The 20905-nt window shown below is 44.0% G+C and overlaps 1 protein-coding gene across 3 annotated transcripts in view; it reads left to right on the top strand.

Moving 5' to 3' along the window:
* LOC124613161 (transcriptional adapter 2B-like) overlaps positions 1–20905 on the top strand; it is a 91492-nt gene that overhangs the window by 21487 nt on the left and 49100 nt on the right. For all 3 annotated transcript variants that reach the window (XR_006979613.1, XR_006979614.1, XM_047141787.1), the window contains exon 8: positions 17589–17799. Coding sequence is in view for 1 of the 3 variants with exons in the window: in XM_047141787.1 (XP_046997743.1) it covers positions 17589–17799 (211 nt within the window). In the remaining 2 variants the exon portion in view is untranslated. The remainder of the gene's footprint in view (positions 1–17588; positions 17800–20905) is intronic.

Below are 20905 nucleotides of genomic sequence, written 5' to 3'. Positions count from 1 at the left end.
AAGATAGAAGAGATTAGAACATGTGTCAAGACATGACTGCAATAATTTTTTTTGTCTCAATATGTGAATGGAATTGCCTAGAATGTCACTAACATTGGTATTAAGTACCCACTGTTGTGCCCTTTACTGTGACTTGCACAGTGTGTTAGTATATGTGTACATTGATCAGGCAGAGCATTATGATCACCTACATAATAGCCATTATGTCCATCTTTGGTATGATAACAGTGATGACGTGTCGCGAATTTGGGTCTAGAAAATATCGTCCCCTTAATACAGTGCAGTCTGTTAAATGGCCACTAGAACCTTTAGTGCAAGTGATCATTATACCGCGAACCGTATGTTTCTACCTCTCCCCATTTCTGAAATATTTATGGGCAAAGTTGTAAAGATCTTTTTGGAACACCTGTATTTTCCATACGTATTTATGAAGACAATGAAAAGCCTCTGACAGTTGGCAGTCACGTGCACTGTGACGCTGCCCTGCCTGCCAGACAAATGAATATTTTTAGTGTTGTTTGTCTTCTACTCATTGAGCTGGCTTAAAACTAACTAATGTTTCTGTTCCTTATTGGAAAAGAGTACTACATTTGAACATGAACATCTCTATAATGCTCTGTCACAGATCCTTGTTAATCTCATGTGTGATTTATATCTGCTGATCGGTAGGAGATGCGTGCCTGCTGGCATTCTCAGCACTGAAACACAAGCAAGGGTACATTGCCCCCTCTCATATTCTTGCTACCCATGGTACATCATGGCCATCATATTGCCTACCGACTATGTGTGTCCATAACAGCAATCTGATTTGACCCAGATGTCAGGAGTTTTGTAGGTTTTTGTCTGTAGTTGGCAGTTTAAGTGATAACAGGCCTACCTCAGTGATACGTCAGTTTAATTAGTTATGTTTTAATGGCACTTGGAACAACTTAATCCACAACAATATATGAATCAGTTTTAAATGATGAAAAGAAAAATTACTCCTTTCAGTACATAATTAAAAGACATGTATAATCCTCATTTATAAATTTTGCATATCCCCTGACATATATTTTTCCTTACCTTTGGGGTTAGGGCTACCCTTTGATGGTATATTGTAGCACTGCTTTAGTTCAACTGATGAGTACTGCAGGCTGGTGTCAATCAGAAGAATATACTTTAAAGGAGAGACAGCATTGGTCGTATATTTTTGTTTATTATCGCAAAATCGATTTTCGGTCACTTAGTGACCATCTTCAGTGCTGTAATATATAACTTAAATTAGTAAGCACTGGTGTCACTAAGCTTACGGTGATCACATAGCCGTAAGCTTAGTGACACCAGTGCTTATTAATTTAAGTTGTATATTACAGCACTGAAGATGGTCACTAAGTGTCCGAAAATCGATTTTGCGATAATAAACAAAAATATACGACCAATGCTGTCTCTCCTTTCAAGTATACCCATTATCTGGCCGTAGTGCACAGGACACTATGGAGTCGCCAATCAATAATCAGAAGAATGATTGGATAGCTCTGTCAGCTAAAACACTAAAGACTGGTTTCGGTCAAACAATGAAAACTCCAGGTAGGAATATGAACAATGCAATAAAAGACAGATTGCTACTCACCTTAAAGAAGACACATCACACTGTAGACAGGCACAAGGCACAATTAAGACACTTATGTAAAGCTCACAAGTAAGTATGCGAAATGACAAGAGTGTCAAATGTTTTCATTCAGTTGCTTCCCACATCCTGCTTACACACACACACACACACACACACACACACACACACACACACATACACACAAAGGATAATAATCTAACCTACATGTAAAACTACAACCGAGAGACTTGACTGTTTTCATTCGATTGCTGGTTTCACTCGAAAGAATGTATGACTAGTCCAACTGACTGAACGATTATTTTCATTTGGTTGCTCCCCAAAAGCATGAATGAATAATTCAACCGATATGTAAAACTACAACCAAATCAATCGATTGTTTTCATTTAGTTGTTCCCACTACTACAATCATTCATTGACCATCCTGGTATGGCAGTTGAAGATGTTGTTGTTGTTGTTGTTGTTGTTGTGGTCTTCAGTACTGAGACTGGTTTGATGCAGCTCTCCATGCTACTCTATCCTGTGCAGGCTTCTTCATCTCCCAGTACCTACTGCAACCTACATCCTTCTGAATCTGCTTAGTGTATTCATCTCTTGGTCTCCCTTTACGATTTTTACCCTCCACGGTGCCCTCCAATGCTAAATTTGTGATCCCTTGATGCCTCAAAACATGTCCTACCAACTGATCCCTTCTTCTAGTCAAGTTGTGCCACAAACTTCTCTTCTCCCCCATCCTATTCAATACCTCCTCATTAGTTACGTGATCTACCCACCTTATCTTCAGCATTCTTCTGTAGCACCACATTTCGAAAGCTTCTATTCTCTTCTTGTCCAAACTAGTTATCGTCCATGTTTCACTTCCATACATGGCTACACTCCATACAAATACTTTCAGAAACGACTTCCTGACACTTAAATATATACTCGATGTTAACAAATTTCTCTTCTTGAGAAACGCTTTCCTTGCCATTGCCAGTCTACATTTTATATCCTCTCTACTTCGACCATCATCAGTTATTTTACTCCCTAAATAGCAAAACTCCTTAACTACTTTAAGTGTTCCATTTCCTAATCTAATTCCCTCAGCATCACCCGACTTAATTTGACTACATTCCATTATCCTCGTTTTGCTTTTGTTGATGTTCATCTTATATCCTCCTTTCAAGACACTGTCCATTCCATTCAACTGCTCTTCCAAGTCCTTTGCTGTCTCTGACAGATTTACAATGTCATCGGCGAACCTCGAAGTTTTTACTTCTTCTCCATTAATTTTAATACCTACTCCGAATGTTTCTATTGTTTCCTTTACTGCTTGCTCAATATACAGATTGAATAACATCGGGGAAAGGCTACAACCCTGTCTCACTCCTTTCCCAACCACTGCTTCCCTTTCATGCCCCTCGACTCTTATAACTGCCATCTGGTTTCTGTACAAATTGTAAATAGCCTTTCGCTCCCTGTATTTTACCCCTGCCACCTTCAGAATTTGAAAGAGAGTATTCCAGTTAACGTTGTCAAAAGCTTTCTCTAAGTCTACAAATGCTAGAAACGTAGGTTTGCCTTTTCTTAATCTTTCTTCTAAGATAAGTCGTAAGGTCGGTATTGCCTCACGTGTTCCAACATTTCTACGGAATCCAAACTGATCTTCCCCGAGGTCGGCTTCTACCAGTTTTTCCATTCGTCTGTAAAGAATTCGCGTTAGTATTTTGCAGCTGTGACTTATTAAACTGATAGTTCGGTAATTTTTACATATGTCAACACCTGCTTTCGTTGGCATTGGAATTATTATATTCTTCTTGAAGTCTGAGGGTATTTCGCCTGTCTCATACATCTTGCTCACCAGATGGTAGAGTTTTGTCATGACTGGCTCTCCCGAGGCCATCAGTAGTTCTAATGGAATGTTGTCTACTCCCGGGGCCTTGTTTCGACTCAGGTCTTTCAGTGCTCTGTCAAACTCTTCACGCAGTATGTTATCTCCCATTTTGTCTTCATCTACATCTTCTTCCATTTCCATAATATTGTCCTCAAGTACATCGCCCTTGTATAAACCCTCTATATACTCTTTCCACCTTTCTGCCTTCCCTTCTTTGCTTAGAACTGGGTTGCCATCTGAGCTCTTGATATTCATACAAGTGGTTCTCTTCTCTCCAAAGGTCTCTTTAATTTTCCTGTAGGCAGTATCTATCTTACCCCTAGTGAGACAAGCCTCTACATCCTTACATTTGTCCTCTAGCCATCCCTGCTTAGCCATTTTGCACTTCCTGTCGATATCATTTTTGAGACGTTTGTATTCCTTTTTGCCTGCTTCATTTACTGCATTTTTATATTTTCTCCTTTCATCAATTAAATTCAATATTTCTTCTGTTACCCAAGGATTTCTATTAGCCCTCGTCTTTTTACCTACTTGATCGTCTGCTGCCTTCACCGCTTCATCCCTCAGAGCTACCCATTCTTCTTCTACTGTATTTCTTTCCCCCATTCCTGTCAATTGTTATCTTATGCTCTCCCTGAAACTCTCTACAACCTCTGGTTCTTTCAGTTTATCCAGGTCCCATCTCCTTAAATTCCCACCTTTTTGCAGTTTCTTCAGTTTCAATCTGCAGTTCATAACCAATAGATTGTGGTCAGAATCCACATCTGCCCCAGGAAATGTCTTACAATTTAAAACCTGGTTCCTAAATCGCTGTCTTACCATTATATCATCTATCTGATACCTTTTAGTATCTCCAGGATTCTTCCATATATACAACCTTCTTTTATGATTCTTGAACCAAGTGTTAGCTATGATTAAGTTATGCTCTGTGCAAAATTCTACAAGGTGGCTTCCTCTCTCATTCCTTCCCCCCAATCCATATTCACCTACTATGTTTCCTTCTCTCCCTTTTCCTACTGACGAATTCCAGTCACCCATGACTATTAAATTTTCGTCTCCCTTCACTATCTGAATAATTTCTTTTGTCTCGTCATACATTTCATCTATTTCTTCATCATCTGCAGAGCTAGTTGGCATATAAACTTGTAGTACTGTAGTAGGCATGGGCTTTGTGTCTATCTTGGCCACAATAATGCGTTCACTATGCTGTTTGTAGTAGCTAACCCGCACTCCTATTTTTTTATTCATTATTAAACCTACTCCTGCATTACCCCTATTTGATTTTGTATTTATAACCCTGTAATCACCTGACCAAAAGTCTTGTTCCTCCTGCCACTGAACTTCACTAATTCCCACTATATCTAACTTTAACCCATCCATTTCCCTTTTTAAATTTTCTAACCTACCTGCCCGATTAAGGGATCTGACATTCCACGCTCCGATCCATAGAACGCCAGTTTTCTTTCTCCTGATAATGACGTTCTCTTGAGTAGTCCCCGCCCGGAGATCCGAATGGGGGACTATTTTACCTCCGGAATATTTTACCCAAGAGGGCGCCATCATCATTTAATCATGCAGTAAAGCTGCATGTCCTCGGGAAAAATTACGGCTGTAGTTTCCCCTTGCTTTCAGCCGTTCGCAGTACCAGCACAGCAAGGCCATTTTGGTTAATGTTACAAGGCCAGATCAGTCAGTCATCCAGACTGTTGCCCCTGCAACTACTGAAAAGGCTGCTGCCCCTCTTCAGGAACCACATGTTTGTCTGGCCTCTCAACAGATACCCCTCCGTTGTGGTTGCACCTACGGTACGGCCATCTGTATCGCTGAGGCACGCAAGCCTCCCCACCAACGGCAAGGTCCATGGTTCATGGGGGGGTTCTTGTCTACTATGTTGTACTTTATCCATTCTACTACATTCTGCATTGCCATTTGGTGGTACATTGAAATGTGAATTTGCCTGAATATGTTAGATCAGGCGCGGCTCGTAATTAAAGGCTCTGAGGCGGAGCCGCTCCAAAATATATGTTAAAGTAAATTTCGCAAGAACGTATTACATAATTTAAATTATCAGGACGAATTTCGCATATTTCCCATTCCGATTAAAATAACGACGGTCAACGTTTTTGGAACTATTTGTATTGATAGATGTTTTCTATACGGTTAGTAGTGTTTAGGCTGCGCCTTGGAACGTCCATAAGCTGCATGCAGTAGCGGTTTGGGGGCGTGGCTTCAACATAGTACTGCTCTTTATGGGCGACCCGAAGGCTCAGAGCTTGCAGCCTAAGGGTGTCATACCAACCACCACATGTTTTTCACGTTCCACTGTCTATGTAATAAAGGAATGTAGAGAGGCCGAAACTTTGCTATCCAATCTCTGTCTCTGCACATCTCTACTACACTTCGATGCGTCATTAATCGACGTTTAGTATTATTGTTTTGATAATGTTTTACGTAGTTGTTTTGTTTCTGCCATTGGATATTTTATCCACATTTAGAATAGGTTTGCAGATATCCTGCCAGAGTGCACTACACTACAGCAACATAACAGTACTGCCATCTAACGAGAGTTTCATAAGTGATTAGAGGACAAAGCGCGCGAAATTTGTCCCGTTACTTTACTTTCCTTGCTTGCTGATGCTGACTGCTTTTGTTGATACCGTGTGATATTAGCAAGTTTCTTTTTCGGAGTGTATTTTGCAAGATTTTAGTGAGTTTTACTTGCTTGTAAGTATCTGCGAATACCGCGAGTGTGAAACGATCACAATATGAATTCAGTGTGCAATTTAATAGGTAAAAACCGGAACACGGCCATAGGATGAAAGTGAAAGAACTTGGTGCACCCAGACCAGCTCTAACGATCAATCAAGAACAGAAACAATGGAAATCTAGGCAAGGATACAAACGCAGTTTTAATAGAGCAATGTACGATGCAGCTGTGTGGTTGTGTGGTTGTGAAGTGAAAAATGCATTTTTCTGTTTCACCTGTCTTCTTGCAAATAGTACTGATAGTGCCTGGACTGAAACTGGTATCACTGACTTAAAGAATTTTCACGCAAAGGTGAAAAAACATAATTCCAGTGAAAAATATTTAAATGGTTTCATTGAGTTTTCAATGCTAGGGAAAGTGGACATTATTTGCCAATTAGACAGTGCTTACCGCTGTAATATAAAGATATATAATGAAAATGTATCAAAAAATCGGCATCTTCTGGGTGAACTGATAGACTGTATTAAATTTTGCAGCAAATTCAAGCTTGCCTTAAGGGGCCATGATGAAACAGAAGATTCCAAAAACCCAGGAATTTTTCGAGTATTAGTCAGTCTGATCATAGTATGAAGGCTTTCACGACCGGATGACATATCTTCTGGTAAACCTTCCGGGATGTAAGGTCGTGGTCCATGAAACTCTTCAGCTCCTAACGTTTCGTCCAGAGCTGCACTGGACATCTTCAGAGGGGTGTTTCTCCTCCGGTGAGTCTTGCCGACTGACGAGTCGGGCGTCTGAGAGCGACTTGTACATCGTAGAAAGTGTGCGTGACCAGAGTTACACGTGATATGCAGAGATAATCTTTGTCAGAGATAAAACTTAACTATCAATCGTAATCTCATCACGGATAAAACTGTCTAGCAATTCTGTGACGAGATTATGATCGATAGTTAAGTTTTATCTCTGACAAAGATTATCTCTGCATATCATGTGTAATTCTGGTCACGCCCACTTTCTACGATATATAAGTCGCTCTCAGACGCCTGACCCGTCAGTCGGCAAGACTCACCGGAGGAGAAACACCCCTCTGAAGATGTCCAGCGCAACTCTGGACGAAATGTTAGGAGCTGAAGAGTTTCATGGACCCCGACCTTACGTCCCGGAAGGTTTACCAGAAGATATATTAGTCAGTCTGATGGCACAACTGGACTGCGTCTTGAAGCAGCACATTGAGAAATCAGAAAACCGTGTTTTCTTAGGCCTATCGAAGACAATTCAAAATGAACTACTGGAATCAATTTATGAGGTAAATATGGCAGTTGCACGGATTGCTCATGCCACCCAATCACAGCACAAGACCTGTGACATCGCCAAAGCATCACAGTATCGTCATGCGAACTCATAAACTTAGAGCTTTGGGGGTAAACCACAATGAACACCTTAAGTTTAGAACTGAAAACACCAAAAATATTAAGCAGCCGCAAAGTTAAGATTCATCGCATTAAAGATCTCTCCGAAACACGTCTTTTCATATGATTTGCTGCAAAGTGTCAGAAAATTTAATGATGACGTATAAAAACACTAACTTCAGATTTTAACTCGAAGTTAGCTTCTAATGATATTTAATACCTGATTATAGAAGATACAGTACGTAAAATTATGGGTAGAGTGTGATCTGCCCACCCCCCTCCCCCTGAATTCTTAGTTGTTTATGTCAGACTAATCTGTAGCGTAACACTAGGTCCATGTTGGCTCTGATCGATAAATGCCACAGCCTTCCCCAGTATAGAAACCACGAGCTGCACCTGTGTATGATATTTTCAATAGTGTCCATAATTAAAGTTCCAGTTTCAAAATGCCGTAGAAAGACGACATGCACACCAACAGATTCGTGGCACACAGCTGTTCCTCAGTTTGCATCCAAGGTGCCCAACATCACTGTCTTTGGGAAGGATACTGCATCACTTGTGAAGCTCTTTTAGAAGAATGGTGACTATGTGCCAGTTGCACTGCAGAGGTTTCGGACTCTCATGTGTATGACAGAAGGCATTGGTCCAATGTCTACCAATGGTCTGGAGAAAATGATTACCAAATTTTAAAAGACATGTTCTTTTTAAGTGTGGCAGAGGGAGGAAAGCAGTTGATCTGACGTCTGTCGAAAATATGGTCACAGCATTGCATTGGTGTCGAGTGGTAGTCTGCAAACGTGCAGTGCATGGGGAAGTGCCCCGCCCGAACGTTGGACATGCCTGTGAGCACAGTGCATCCAACGAAACATAACGCATTGATATCCATACAGAATCACTCATGTTTAGGAGTTGCTGCCTGCTGACCTGCCAGCAAGACAGATGTTAGCTCTGGAATTTCTTGCTCACATGGAAGTGAAAAATAAATGGCCATTGAACAGTCAGTGGACAGACACATTGTTTATCTTAGAACTGTATTTTTTTGGAGAGACGAGTCGTGTGAGTCCTGTTACCTGTACCTTCGCTGGTAAACACTATGAGTCTTTTGCGCACCATCATCATTCCCATCTTTCAAGGACGTGGATGTTGGTAGGATCATTTTTATGCAAGGTGACGCTCACCTGCGAATTGCACAGCAACTGAATGGTTGCTGCAGAATCATTTTGAAGATGTTTGAATTATTAGCTGTCATTTCCCTACAGCCTGACCAACCGGATCACCTATCTTAACCTATCTTAATCTGTGTGACTTATGGCTGTGTGGTTTTCGGAAAGATGCTGTGCTTAGTGCTCCCATTATGAACGTAGCTGAACTGTAGGTACGCATTGCGCAACACACACTGTGTGTGGCCCCCCAGGCACTCCAGTCTGTTGTGGAACACACCATTTCTCAATTTCAGCTTTTGGCAGAAAACAGTGGACAGCATGTTGTACATGTCTTACACTAGTCTGGTAACAATTATAAACAGATGTCATTTTGCTTTGTAAGCAGTTCTTGACCCCATGACAACTTTTCCCATCTGATGTGACACAACCTTGCTGTGGTGGATGAGCTTGCATAACTAACAGTGCCACAGCTGTTGACTACCAAACTCAAACCATAGCCATTGTATTACAGTTCATCTGTAATTTGTAGCTGACCCCATCTATGTTAAGACACTTACAGTGCCATTTATTGGAACAATTTTCGTTAAATTTTTTTGTTCCATGATGTTATTGTCTTCCTCACGTCGTAATATGATATTCAAATTTGACGCCATTCTGAGTGGTGGTTCTCTTTCTACAGTATTCTGAAATGGGAACATTAATTATGGACACTGTATAAAAGCAGATTTTAAAAAAAAAGTCAAGAAAAATACTGAACATTTAAAGCATGCTTAATGTTCAGTTTCCATCCCTAAAAAGGCTATTTGGAAAAAAAATAAATTATAATAAAACCCTGGAGAAGTCCCGGGAAAATCAGGGAAATTTAGTCAGACACAGAGTGGCCACCCTGTCTGTAGTCAGACTTGTGGGCTGAGATTATTGTACTGTCTGTTAAAAAAAGAGAAGAATGAGGGCTCTGGATTTCTGAATCAGCAGAAGTTGTTCTACTTTGGCCTGATCATGTGTCTGGGTGCTGCCAACCTGTGATCTAATATGAAACCTCATGTGTGTAACCATGTCAAAGTGACTGTTGTGCTGTGTTGTTGTGTCGCACATTAATATGTCTGTGGATCAGTGACAAAGTGGTTCCTGACCCATTATGGGCAATGCCAGATACACTTTACACTTCTTGGTGTAGAGGAAATGTTAGAGCCATACAGAGTGGAGCAAGAAAAGTACTTGATAATGTCACTGGATGTTGAGAGTAAGAGAATGAAAATAAAGAGTTGCTTCACACTCTTCCTCACAGCCGATGAGACAAACAGTGATGTACATAGAAGCAAGTTTCTGTGTTGTGAGAAGAGTTCAGAAATTTTACGCAGATAGCTTGGGAAATCACTTGAAACACCTGGCAAAAAGAGGTAAAATTCAAGAAGCGAACTGATGCAGAATTAGTAGCAACAAGCACCATTACTCAACATGAAACTATCAATTTCGATTTTACGATCCTGTATGCTTTCGTTATGTCCCTCTGCCAACTTTTACTTTCGTAGATGTGCAATGTGTAGCAGTTGACAGCTGGTATGGTGGCTAGTAGACTGCAACCTCAGCACCACTTGGAGCATAAACGAACATGTGAGTGCGAGTGTTGAGCCAACACTGCTTGGTATAATCGCAGCTCAGGTCTCCTCACTGCCCCTCTCCCCTTGGCAGCAGACAGTGTGCAGGGAGAGGACACGCCTTCCTTCCTCTGCACCCCTCCCCAGTCAGAATTTTTTCTTTTTTTTGTGAATAGACTGTATGTACTTGCCAGTATTGTCCAATTGCTTTTCAGTAGGCCTTGCCCATGTGCCTTCCCTCATCCTACTCTTTGTAAGACAAGAATCGTATATCCGCATAGTCTGAGGCTTTTCTCTGTCCTTTTGAAGTTATTCTGCATATGGCTATCAATGTATTCTTGGAAAAAATAGGTATGGTAATTCCTTTCCACAGATAGAACTTGGATTTCGTGAATTTTAAACACTTTCATGCATCACTTGCTGCACAAGGAGTGAGTAATGTGGAAAATTGTATAAAATTAACCGTAACTCAAGTCTGGGTTCCTTCAGTTCACAACTCCCAATATTCTTACACCCACACTACACTGCTGATGACCCAGGAACTCACACTTACTGTTGGGTCTCTGACAGTCCAACCCATGGCGCACTAACTTCGTGCATTCAAAGAGTTTAGCTGGACATGTGGACAGTGCTAAATCTCAGTGTACTTGTGTTCTCAGTAGTCTCAACCATCATCTGAGTGTGCCTGCATATCAAAGCATGCGATCAACGTTACTAATTTCTGTGCTGATCATGCGCTGTCAGATACCTCAAGTTGGTACTGTCATTTAGTAGTGTCTTTGTATGAGTGCAAGCATCTATCAAAATGTATACGCTGTGAGTACAAACAGCTGCATAGCATGCCAGTCTTGGTTGGATATCAAGATTTACACTGCTCAGCCCCCTAATTCCTCACCCACTCCGGGTTCGGGGGTAAGAATAGGCCTGCGGTATTCCTGTCTGTCGTAAGAGACGACTGAAAGGAGTCTCAAACGTTTCGGCCCTTATGTGATGGCCCTGTCGGGTTTGACCTACATATCTCAAAATTATTCCGAAGAGCGAGCCAATTGGGGAAGGGCGCCTTACTTGGTGCATTGTGTCCATCGTGCGTTGGGATCTTTCACCAGCTTATTTGTCGTTGCATTGCAGTCCTGCACGCTCTCCATCCCTTGGGCATGGATATGTTTCTGTGTGCGCTTTCCACCATGCAATGTGCAGTGTCACTTTCTGCACAGGCGATGACCATGGACTCCTTGTCACCTAATATCCAGCACGATAGCCAGTCCGTTGTGGTGGGGCCGCCATGTACCCTGTTGGTTGTAGCCCCCTGACAACACAGGGATCGCTCTGCTGATGCCTGCACTGTTAACTCCCCACGTCTCCCTGGGGCATCGGGACTCCCGGCAATGGCCATCCTGCCAGGTGGCTCTAGCTGAGGCTGGGTGGCGCCCTTGGGGAGGGCCCTTGGTCGGAGTAGCTGGCATCAGGGCGGATGACCCGCAATGAAACGTGGCACATCTTCTCTAGCTGGTGGCCAGCCGCCAGCAGTTCGAGGGCTCACTTTAAAGCTAACATATATGACCCCAAATCGTCCCCTCCCTGGCCACACCATGGGAGGAACGAAAGGCTATGAATGACAGTGAAACGTATTCGCCCTGGTATCTCATCTGTACCAGAGCTGACAGGGACTACTTTGTGTCTCTGAAGCCTCAGTTCTTTGTCGAGCATTTAGAGGACAAGTTCGGGGAGGTGCAGGGCTTGTCCAAAATGCGGTCAGGGTCAGTCTTGATAAAAACAGCATCCTCTGCTCAGTCACGAGCCTTACTCACTTGTACGAAGCTGGGGGATGTTTCTGTTACCATCACCCCCCCATGAAAGCTTAAATATGGCCCAGGGCATTGTTTTCCACAGAGATCTTCTTTTACAGTCCGATGACGAGCTGTGTGCCAACTTAGAGCGATGAGGTGTCCATTTCGTCTGGCGGCGTCCACCAGGGCCCGAAGGATCATCAAGTTGCCACCGGTGCCTTCATCTTGGCCTTCAAGGGTGACACATTACCTGAGAAGGTCAAGGTGATGGTCTACCGTTGTGATGTCAAGCCATATATCCCTCCCCCGATGCGGTGCTTCAAGTGTTGGAAGTTCGGCCATATGTCTTCCCGCTGTACTTCCAGCCTCATGTGTTGTGATTGTGGTCGTCCATCCCGTCCTGATACTCCATGTGCCCCGCCTCCCATCTGTGTCAACTGCAGACAGCACCCTTCCTCTTGCTCGCCGGACTGTAAGATTCTCCAGAAGGAACGGAAAATAGTGGAATACAAGACCCTAGATCGACTGACCTACACTGAGGCTAAGCGGAAATTTGAACAACTTCATCCAGTACGCATGACGTCATCTTATGCCGCCACTGTCACTCCTGCTACAGTTCCCATATGTGCACCAAATACCGTCAGCTCTCAGAGCCAGAGGACCACACCTGCCCCTTGATGGTGGGGGCCACTTCTCTCTCTGTTGCTCCCGCACCACCTACCTCGGGAGCAGCACCCCATCAACCACCGGGGACACCAGTCCCCACGTCTAAGTTGGAGAAGTGTAAGTCTTCTTCGGCTTCTCTTGCTCGGAAGGGATCCCTTGGGTCACTCCTTTCCCAGGTTCCTACCAGCAGCACAGCAGCTTCGCGATCCTCTTTGGTCCCGGAGACTGACTCCGAAAAGCCCTCCCGGCAAGGGCAACTGAGGGAACTGCGCGAGAAAGCGAAATTGAAGACCCTTAAGACCAAGGAACCTGCGGTGGCACCTACTCCACCGCTACCTACAAGCTCTGCGTCTGAGGATGAGGTGGAGATTCTTGCATCCGCTGAGGACCTCGATCTCGCCGGTCCCTCGGACGTGATGGATGTTGCTCCTGTCGGTACTCAGTCGGTGGCAGCAGGTGACCCAGCAACGTAATTTGCCTCCTCAGTCCCTTCACGCCTTTCTCGGCCATGGACAATGTCATCCTCCAGTGGAACTGTAGCGGTTTCTTTCACCATCTTGCTGAGCTCAGACAACTTCTCAGCCTTCACCCTTTCTTCTGCATTGCTCTTCAAGAATCTTGGTTCCCAGCGATGTGAACCCCCTCCCTCTGTGGCTATCGGGGTTACTATAGGAAACAGGCAGCTTATGAGAGGGTATCTGGTGGCGTCTGCATCTACGTCCTTCACACTCTTCGCAGCGAGTCTGTCCCTCTACAAACACCTTTAGAGGCTGTTGCTGTTCGGGTGTGGACGACTCAGGCTGTCAGTGTCTGCAGTCTGTATCTTCCACCAGATGGTGATGTCTCACAGCATGTCCTGGCTGCGCTCATAGCCCAATTGCCGCCACCTAATCTGTTACTGGGTGACTTCAATGCCCATAACCCCCTGTGGGGTGGATCAGTGGCAACGGGCAGAGTCAGCACCATTGAGCATGTGTTGGCACAGCTCGACCTTTCCATTTTAAATGATGGTGCCTTCACATATTTCAGTGTGGTGCATGGCACATACTCAACCATCGACCTTTCGATCTGCAGCCCTAGCCTCTTACCGTCTGTCCAGTGGAGTGTGCACGATGACTTATATGGTAGTGACCACTTTCCGATCTTTCTGTCACTGCCACAGTGTCACTCTTCTGGGCGTCCTTGCAGATGTGATATGAATAAGGCTGACTGGGACTTGTTCTCTTCCATTGTCACTATTGAGCCTCTTTCCAATGAAGCCGTTGATGCGGTGGTTCACTCGGGTCACCACCAGCATTTGTTACTGCCGCAGAATCTGCCGTTCCCCGTTCTTCTGGGTCTCCTCGGGAGAGGACTGTGCCTTGGTGGTCGCCTGAGATCGCTGAGTCGATTAAATATCGCCGGCGAGCGCTCCAGCGTCAGAAGCGACATCCCTCATTAGAACACCTAATCGCCTTTAAACAGCTGCATGCGCGGGCCTCCCGCATCATTCACCAACACAACAGGAGCGCTGGGAAAGGTATGTGTCCACCATTGGCCTCCGTATCTCTCCATCGCAGGTTTGGGCCAAGATTAGGCACCTCTATGGCTATCAGACCCCTGTCAGTGTCCCTGTGCTCTCACTGAATTGAGCAGTTTGTACTGACTCCAACATAATCGCAAACCGCTTGGCAGAGCATTTTGCTCTGAGTTCTGCTTCTGCAAATTACCCACAGGCCTTCTGCTCCCTGAAAGAGCGGTTGGAATGTCGGAGCCTTTCATTTCACATGCGCCACCCTGCATCCTACAATGTTCCGTTCAGTGAGTGGGAATTCCAAAGTGGCCTAGCTGCTTGCCCTGATACAGCTCCCGGGCCAGATCGCATCCACTGTCAGATGTTCAAACACCTCTCGGCAGACTGCCAGCGACGCCTCCTAGACCTTTACAACCGTATCTGGTTCGAGGGTGAGTTCCCGTCGCAATGGCGGGAAAGCATCGTCATCCCCGTTCTAAAACCTGGCAAGAACCCACTGGAGGTGGACAGCTACCGCCCCATTAGCCTCACCAACGTTCTTTGCAAGTTGCTTGAATGCTTGGTGAGCCGGCGGCTGAGTTGGGTGCTCGGGTCTCGGGGCCTTCTGGCCCTGTCTCAGGGTGGGTTCCGTAAGGGCCACTTTGCCACCAATAATCTGGTGAGCCTGGAATCTGCCATCCGTACGGCCTTTGCCCACTGTCAGCTCCTCGTCGCTGTCTTTTTTGACATGCGGAAGGCATATGATACGACATGGCGGCATCACATCCTCTCTAGGCTTCATGGTTGGGGTCTTTGGGGTCCGCTGCCAATATTCATACGAAATTTTCTGTCACATCGTACCTTCTGCGTGCAAGTTTCGGCATCCCATAGTTCCCCATGAGTTCAGGAGAACGGGGTACCGCAGGGATCTGTCTTAAGTGTCTGCCTGTTTTTAATTGCAATTAATGGGCTCGCTGCGGCAGTGGGAACATGTCTCTCAGCATGCTTGTCTGCTGATGACTTCTGCCTCTACTATAGCTCCATTGGCATTGCAGCTGCTGAATGTCAGCTGCAGGGCGCTATCCGCAAGGCGCAATCTTGGGCTGTAGTGCAAGGCTTCCAGTTTTCAGCTGCCAAGACCTGCATTTCTGCCAGCGACGCATTGTTCACCCTAAGCCATGACTTTATCTTGTCGGCAAACCGCTTGCTGTGATGGAGACCCATTGGTTTTTGGGTGTGGTTTTTGATGCGCGGTTGACTTGGCTCCCTCACATTCCGCAGCTTAAATAGATGTGTTGGCGGCATCTTAATGCTCTGCGATGCTTGAGACACACCAGCTGGGGAGCCGAACGATCTACCCTCTTACGGCTCTACCAGGCGTTAATTCAGTCCCGTCTGGATTATGGGAGCCTGACTTATGGTTCAGCATCCCCTTCTGCGTTGCAGGTGCTGGACCCCATCCTTCACAGTGGGATCCAACTTGCCACTGGAGCTTTCCGGATCAGCCCTGTGAACAGAATACTTGTGGAGGCAGGTGTCCCTCCGCTGCGGTTACGGCGCCAGTGTTTACTGGTTGCTTATGCTACACACATTTGTAGCTTGCCCGGGCATCCTAATTATCATCTCCTGTTCCCTCAGTTGGTCGTCTATCTCCCAGAACGTCGGCCCCGGTTGGGCTGTACGATCGCAGTCCGTGTCAGAGAGCTTCTCTCCGGCTTGGGGTTTTCCCTCTTCCACCTCCTTACCGGGCCCCTCTGCGTACTCCCCCATGGTGTGTGCCCCGCCCATGCCTTCAGCTCGAATTGGCACAGGGCCCGAAGGACTCAGTCCCTCCTGAGGCCTTCCGCCGCCGCTTTCTTTCTACCCTTGCCACGTATCAAGGCTCTGGTGTTGTTTACACTGACATTTCGATGGGTGTTGGTTGTGTCGGTTATGCTCTCACTCTAGGGGACCATTACGAACAACACTCATTACCGGCTGGCTGCAGCATTTTCACTGCTGAGCTGGTCGCCATCTTTCGTGCCCTAGAGTATATCCACTCCTGCTCAGGTGAGTCCTTCGTTATCTGTAGCGATTCCCTGAGCGGTTTACGAGCTATCGACCAGTGTTTCCCTCGCTCTCGTCTGGTGATGGCTATCCAGGAGTCGCTCCATACTCTTCCCAGTTGCGGCCGCTCTTTGGTGTTTGTGTGGACACTGGTCATGTTGGCATCCCAGGAAATGAACGTGTTGACATGCTGGCCAAGCAGGCTGCCGATGCACCAGCCTTATCAATTGGTCTTTTGGAGAATGACCTCAGATCCGTTTTGCGGCAGAAGTTACTTCGCACCTGGGGTGAAGAATGGCGCTCCCTCCCTTCACCCAACAAACTTTGGGTCATCAATGAGTCTACCGGTGTAATGGCGCTCCTCCTTGCGGGTCTCTCGCAAGGAGTCTGTTGTCCTCTGCAGGCTGCGCATTGGGCACACCCGGATGATGCAGAGCCACTTATTGTGCTGTGAGGACCCACCTCTACGTCGCTGCGGATCCGCTTTGACGGTGGTCCACATTTTGTTGACCTGTCCCCTTTTAACTGCGCTCAGGTAGACGTTTGCGGTGCCTGATACGCTCCCTGCACTTTTAACGGATGACACTGCCATGGCAGACTTAGTTTTGCGTTTTATTTGTGCAGGGGGCTATTATCACTTGATCTAAGTGTTTGTCTTTATTTTGTGTTGAATCTGGCCATTGGCCTACGACTTTAGACTGAGTTTTTTAGTGTGTTTCTTGGTGGTTGGCTTTTCCTTTTTTGTCTCTATGGTCGGCCATCCACTGTCACACTTTGTGTGATTTTAATTCCTTTTGTCTGGTCTCTGTTTGAGTCTTTTTTTGTCTTGTGTCGTCTCTTGTCGTCTCCATTGTTAGTTTTTATTCTTTGTGTGTGTTTGAAGGTTTTGGAAAAGGGAACCGATGGCCCTAGCAGTCTGGTCCCTTCAATCCCACTATCCGACCAACCAACCAACCAACCAACCTACCTAATTCCTCACTAAGACATAATTAAGGATTCTCTTGGGCGTAGTAACCTTCTGTGAAGACTAAATAGATGTAACGTGAAACTGCAATGATAAATGGCAGCATTTAGTTACCTGAATTTATACATTTTAATGCATTGTGATTATCTGTACAGATATAAGACAATACAGTTGTAGGCAGCTAGATAGATGGTACACATAATGTGTGTACAATTGTTATGTTCTAAAATTCAGTGTATCTTCATATAGATTGATGTAAAGTGTCAAATTGTTCTAGGGAATTCCAGGATCGTATGAGGGTTTTCACTCAGTTTCATACTGCTCAAGAACATGAGCACTTCCTAAACAACCTTCAGAGGGAGAGAGAACTTAGACTACGCATCAGCGAGTTGATGAGGTATCGACGCAATGGCTTAACTCAGCATGAAGAGTGCACTCATTTTGAGCAGCAACGTCTACAGTTTGAGGAGTGGAAGGAAAAACGATCTGTAAGCATGTCACAGACTTTATTCCTGTACTTATTTACTTTCAGATACAATGTGTCTGATAAATCGAATAAGTCGGTATGTTAAAGTTAAATCTGAACTAGGCTGTCACATTTCAGATGTCTTCTTGTTTCTTGTACAGATTTTTGCCTAGTGAATTTCCAAATTAGGTGTAAATACAAATGAAACTTCTTATGGTGCTTGATAGTTGTAAAACAGTTAACTTTTTCATTGTATTATTTCAATCCTGATGCATATTTTGACATGACTGATAGCATTTATATTCATGTTTACAGTTGTAAAATTTCTTCATATGTAAACTTAATATGAATTTTTGTATTACCACTTTGGTAATACTGTGCATTGTTTTATATATACGGGGGTCACTCCAAAAGAAATGCACACTATTTTTTTTATCCATCTTTTATTCTACATGTTTGAAAGTTTTACAGTGTGTAGATACATCCTTTAGGAACAATATTCTCATTTCTCCACATTATTTCCATCCCTCTCAACTGCCTTATGTCATCTTGGAACCAGTGCCTGTATACCCGCACGGTAAAATTCTGGACCAACCTGTTGGAGCCACTGTTTGGCAGCATGCGCAAGGGAGTCATCATCTTCAAACCTTGTTCCACGAAGAGAGTCTTTCAGTTTCCCAAAGAAATGATAGTCACATGGAGCCTAGTCAGGACTGTAAGGCGGGTGTTTCAGTGTTGTCCATCCAAGTTTTGTGATCGCGTCCATGGTTTTTTGACTGACATGTGGCCGTGCATTGTCGTGCAACAGAAAAACATCCTGCTTTTGCTGATGTGGCTGAACACGACTCAGTCGAGCTTGAAGTTTCTTCAGTGTCGTCACATATGTGTCTGTCAGCAGTCACTAATTTGTTAACTCTTTGCACATTGTCTGGAGTGAGTGTAGTATGAGGCCTGCCTCTGCGAGGACAATCCTCAATATTTCCATGCCCGCTTTCATCCCGTAGCCTGCTTGCCCACCAACTAACTGTACTGTGATCGACAGCAGCATCTCCATACACCTTTTTCAATCTTTTTTGGATGTTTCCCACTGTCTCGTTTTTACAGCGCAGGAATTCTATGACAGCACGTTGCTTCTAATGAATGTCAAGTGTAGCGACCATCTTGAAGACATGCTGTGACAGCGCCACTCACGGGAACAGGATGAACTAAGTTTGAAAACAAGCGAGAAGGATGTATCTACACGCTGAAAAACTTTCACAAATGCAGAATGAAAACTGTATTTTTACAAAAATAGTGTGCATTTCTTTTGGAGTGACCCTCGTAGATATACGAGGGTAATTCAGAAAGTAAGGTCCGATTGGCCATGAAATGGAAAGCACAGTGAAAATCCAATAAAGCTTTGCACAGATGTGTGGGGCAGTGTTTGTAGTATTCTTTTCAATTATGAGCACACAGCAAGCATGTAAAGACGCCTAGAAAATAGTCTCTCCCACCAGCTGTGTGTGTCTGCTGAGAAATTTTGCCTGATTTCATGCAACCCCACATAACTTAGCAATCGCACATTCTCAGCTGCTTACTGCAAGGACAAGAAAGAAGCTTCTGCAGAATTTTCAATGGAAAGTGTTTTATCACCAACTATACTGCTCTGACTTGGCTCCCTTTGATTTTCATCTCTGCTCACATGAACTGCTGGCTATAAAGAAAACATTATGACACAGACAACAAACGGAAGACCAGCATAGAGAATTGATGGAAAGCACAGACAGCTGCCTTATATGACGAGTGTGTTTCAAAGCTGGTGCAACACTATGACAGAAATCGTAAGTCAGAGCAGTGACTGTGTAGAGAAGTAGCTGGAAGGTGTGGGTAACTGTTGCAAGTAAAACATTTTTGATTTTCACTGTGACTTCTATTTCGCAGCCAATCAGACCTTACGTTTCATATAACCCTTGTAAAAGCAAATGCTTATAACAGATGATACCATGATGGAGATGGAAAAAATCTGCCATACTTAACCAAATATGATGACAAATGAAAGAGCTACATGTAAACAGACCTTTCCTGTTCAACTGGTGTGAGATATCAGCATAAAATGCTCATTTTTGGCTACACTGTAGAAACCGATTGCTCTCTCTCTATTCCTCCTCTTTCTTTTTTACTGCTCTTTCAGTGGTAGCTTCTTGTAATCTCCATCATTGGAACACCTCTTGTTCCTGTTCTCTGTGTTGCTTGAGTCTGTTTTCTTCTTTTAATTGTCTTGTCTCTATCTTTTCTCTCTACTGTGCATTTTACAGTGATGTAATTTTGTTATTGCAGCTCCACTGAAAGGTACTCCTGTCTCCTGTTCGGGAGCGATTAAAATGTTCCTTTATAAGCTACTTCACTTTGTATTCATGATATGCAAGAGTAAAATAAGGAGAGCCAAAATATTTTTAATTTCTTTATGGGAACTTGTTGAAACTTTGCAAATTACAGTGTAAAAGAAAAGTTTGCATAGCCTCTTTTTAGAGGATTACCAATTGTGAATCCATTTCTTGAAAATAGACAAGATAAATATTATGTTTTGCAGGGGTGGTTATTTTCTCTGCTCCCTTCATGTGCATAGTAACAACATTTTATGGATGCCTCTGTATATTTTCCAAAGTGTGGAGTACTCCACCTACACAGTATGCTGCTTTTTATGCTCGCAGCAAAATTGGGTAATCAGTTCTTTTGCTGACATCTCGTATTTTAATGGGTCGATATAATTATTTTACCCGATTAATATTTTAGTCAAAGACTGCCAGATTTCACTATATAATATGGCATAATTTATCAAATGAAGTGCACAAATACAAATCCATGATCATTTGTAACTGCCTCACAAATAAGCGGCAAACTTACTTAAATTTTTTAAAGTTGAGGGTTTTTATCCTGCCATTAATTAAATGATGGATGTTTAGTAGCGTAATTTGTCATATAAGATTCTAATTACTGTTCTCTTAGTCATAAATTGACTATAAGTAGTAATTCTGCCACAATGTTACTGTTAATGGCATCTGATTTGCTTTTGCCTAAGCTGATACTTGTCCATTGAGCGTAACAGGCAGGATTCCAGTTGTAAAAATTTAAAAAATGGTGCTGTTTAT

This window comes from Schistocerca americana, chromosome 4 (assembly GCF_021461395.2).
Source record: "Schistocerca americana isolate TAMUIC-IGC-003095 chromosome 4, iqSchAmer2.1, whole genome shotgun sequence".
NCBI lineage: Eukaryota > Metazoa > Arthropoda > Insecta > Orthoptera > Acrididae > Schistocerca > Schistocerca americana.
Note: the sequence above shows the minus strand (reverse complement) of the source record. Positions and strands in the feature narration are given on the sequence as shown.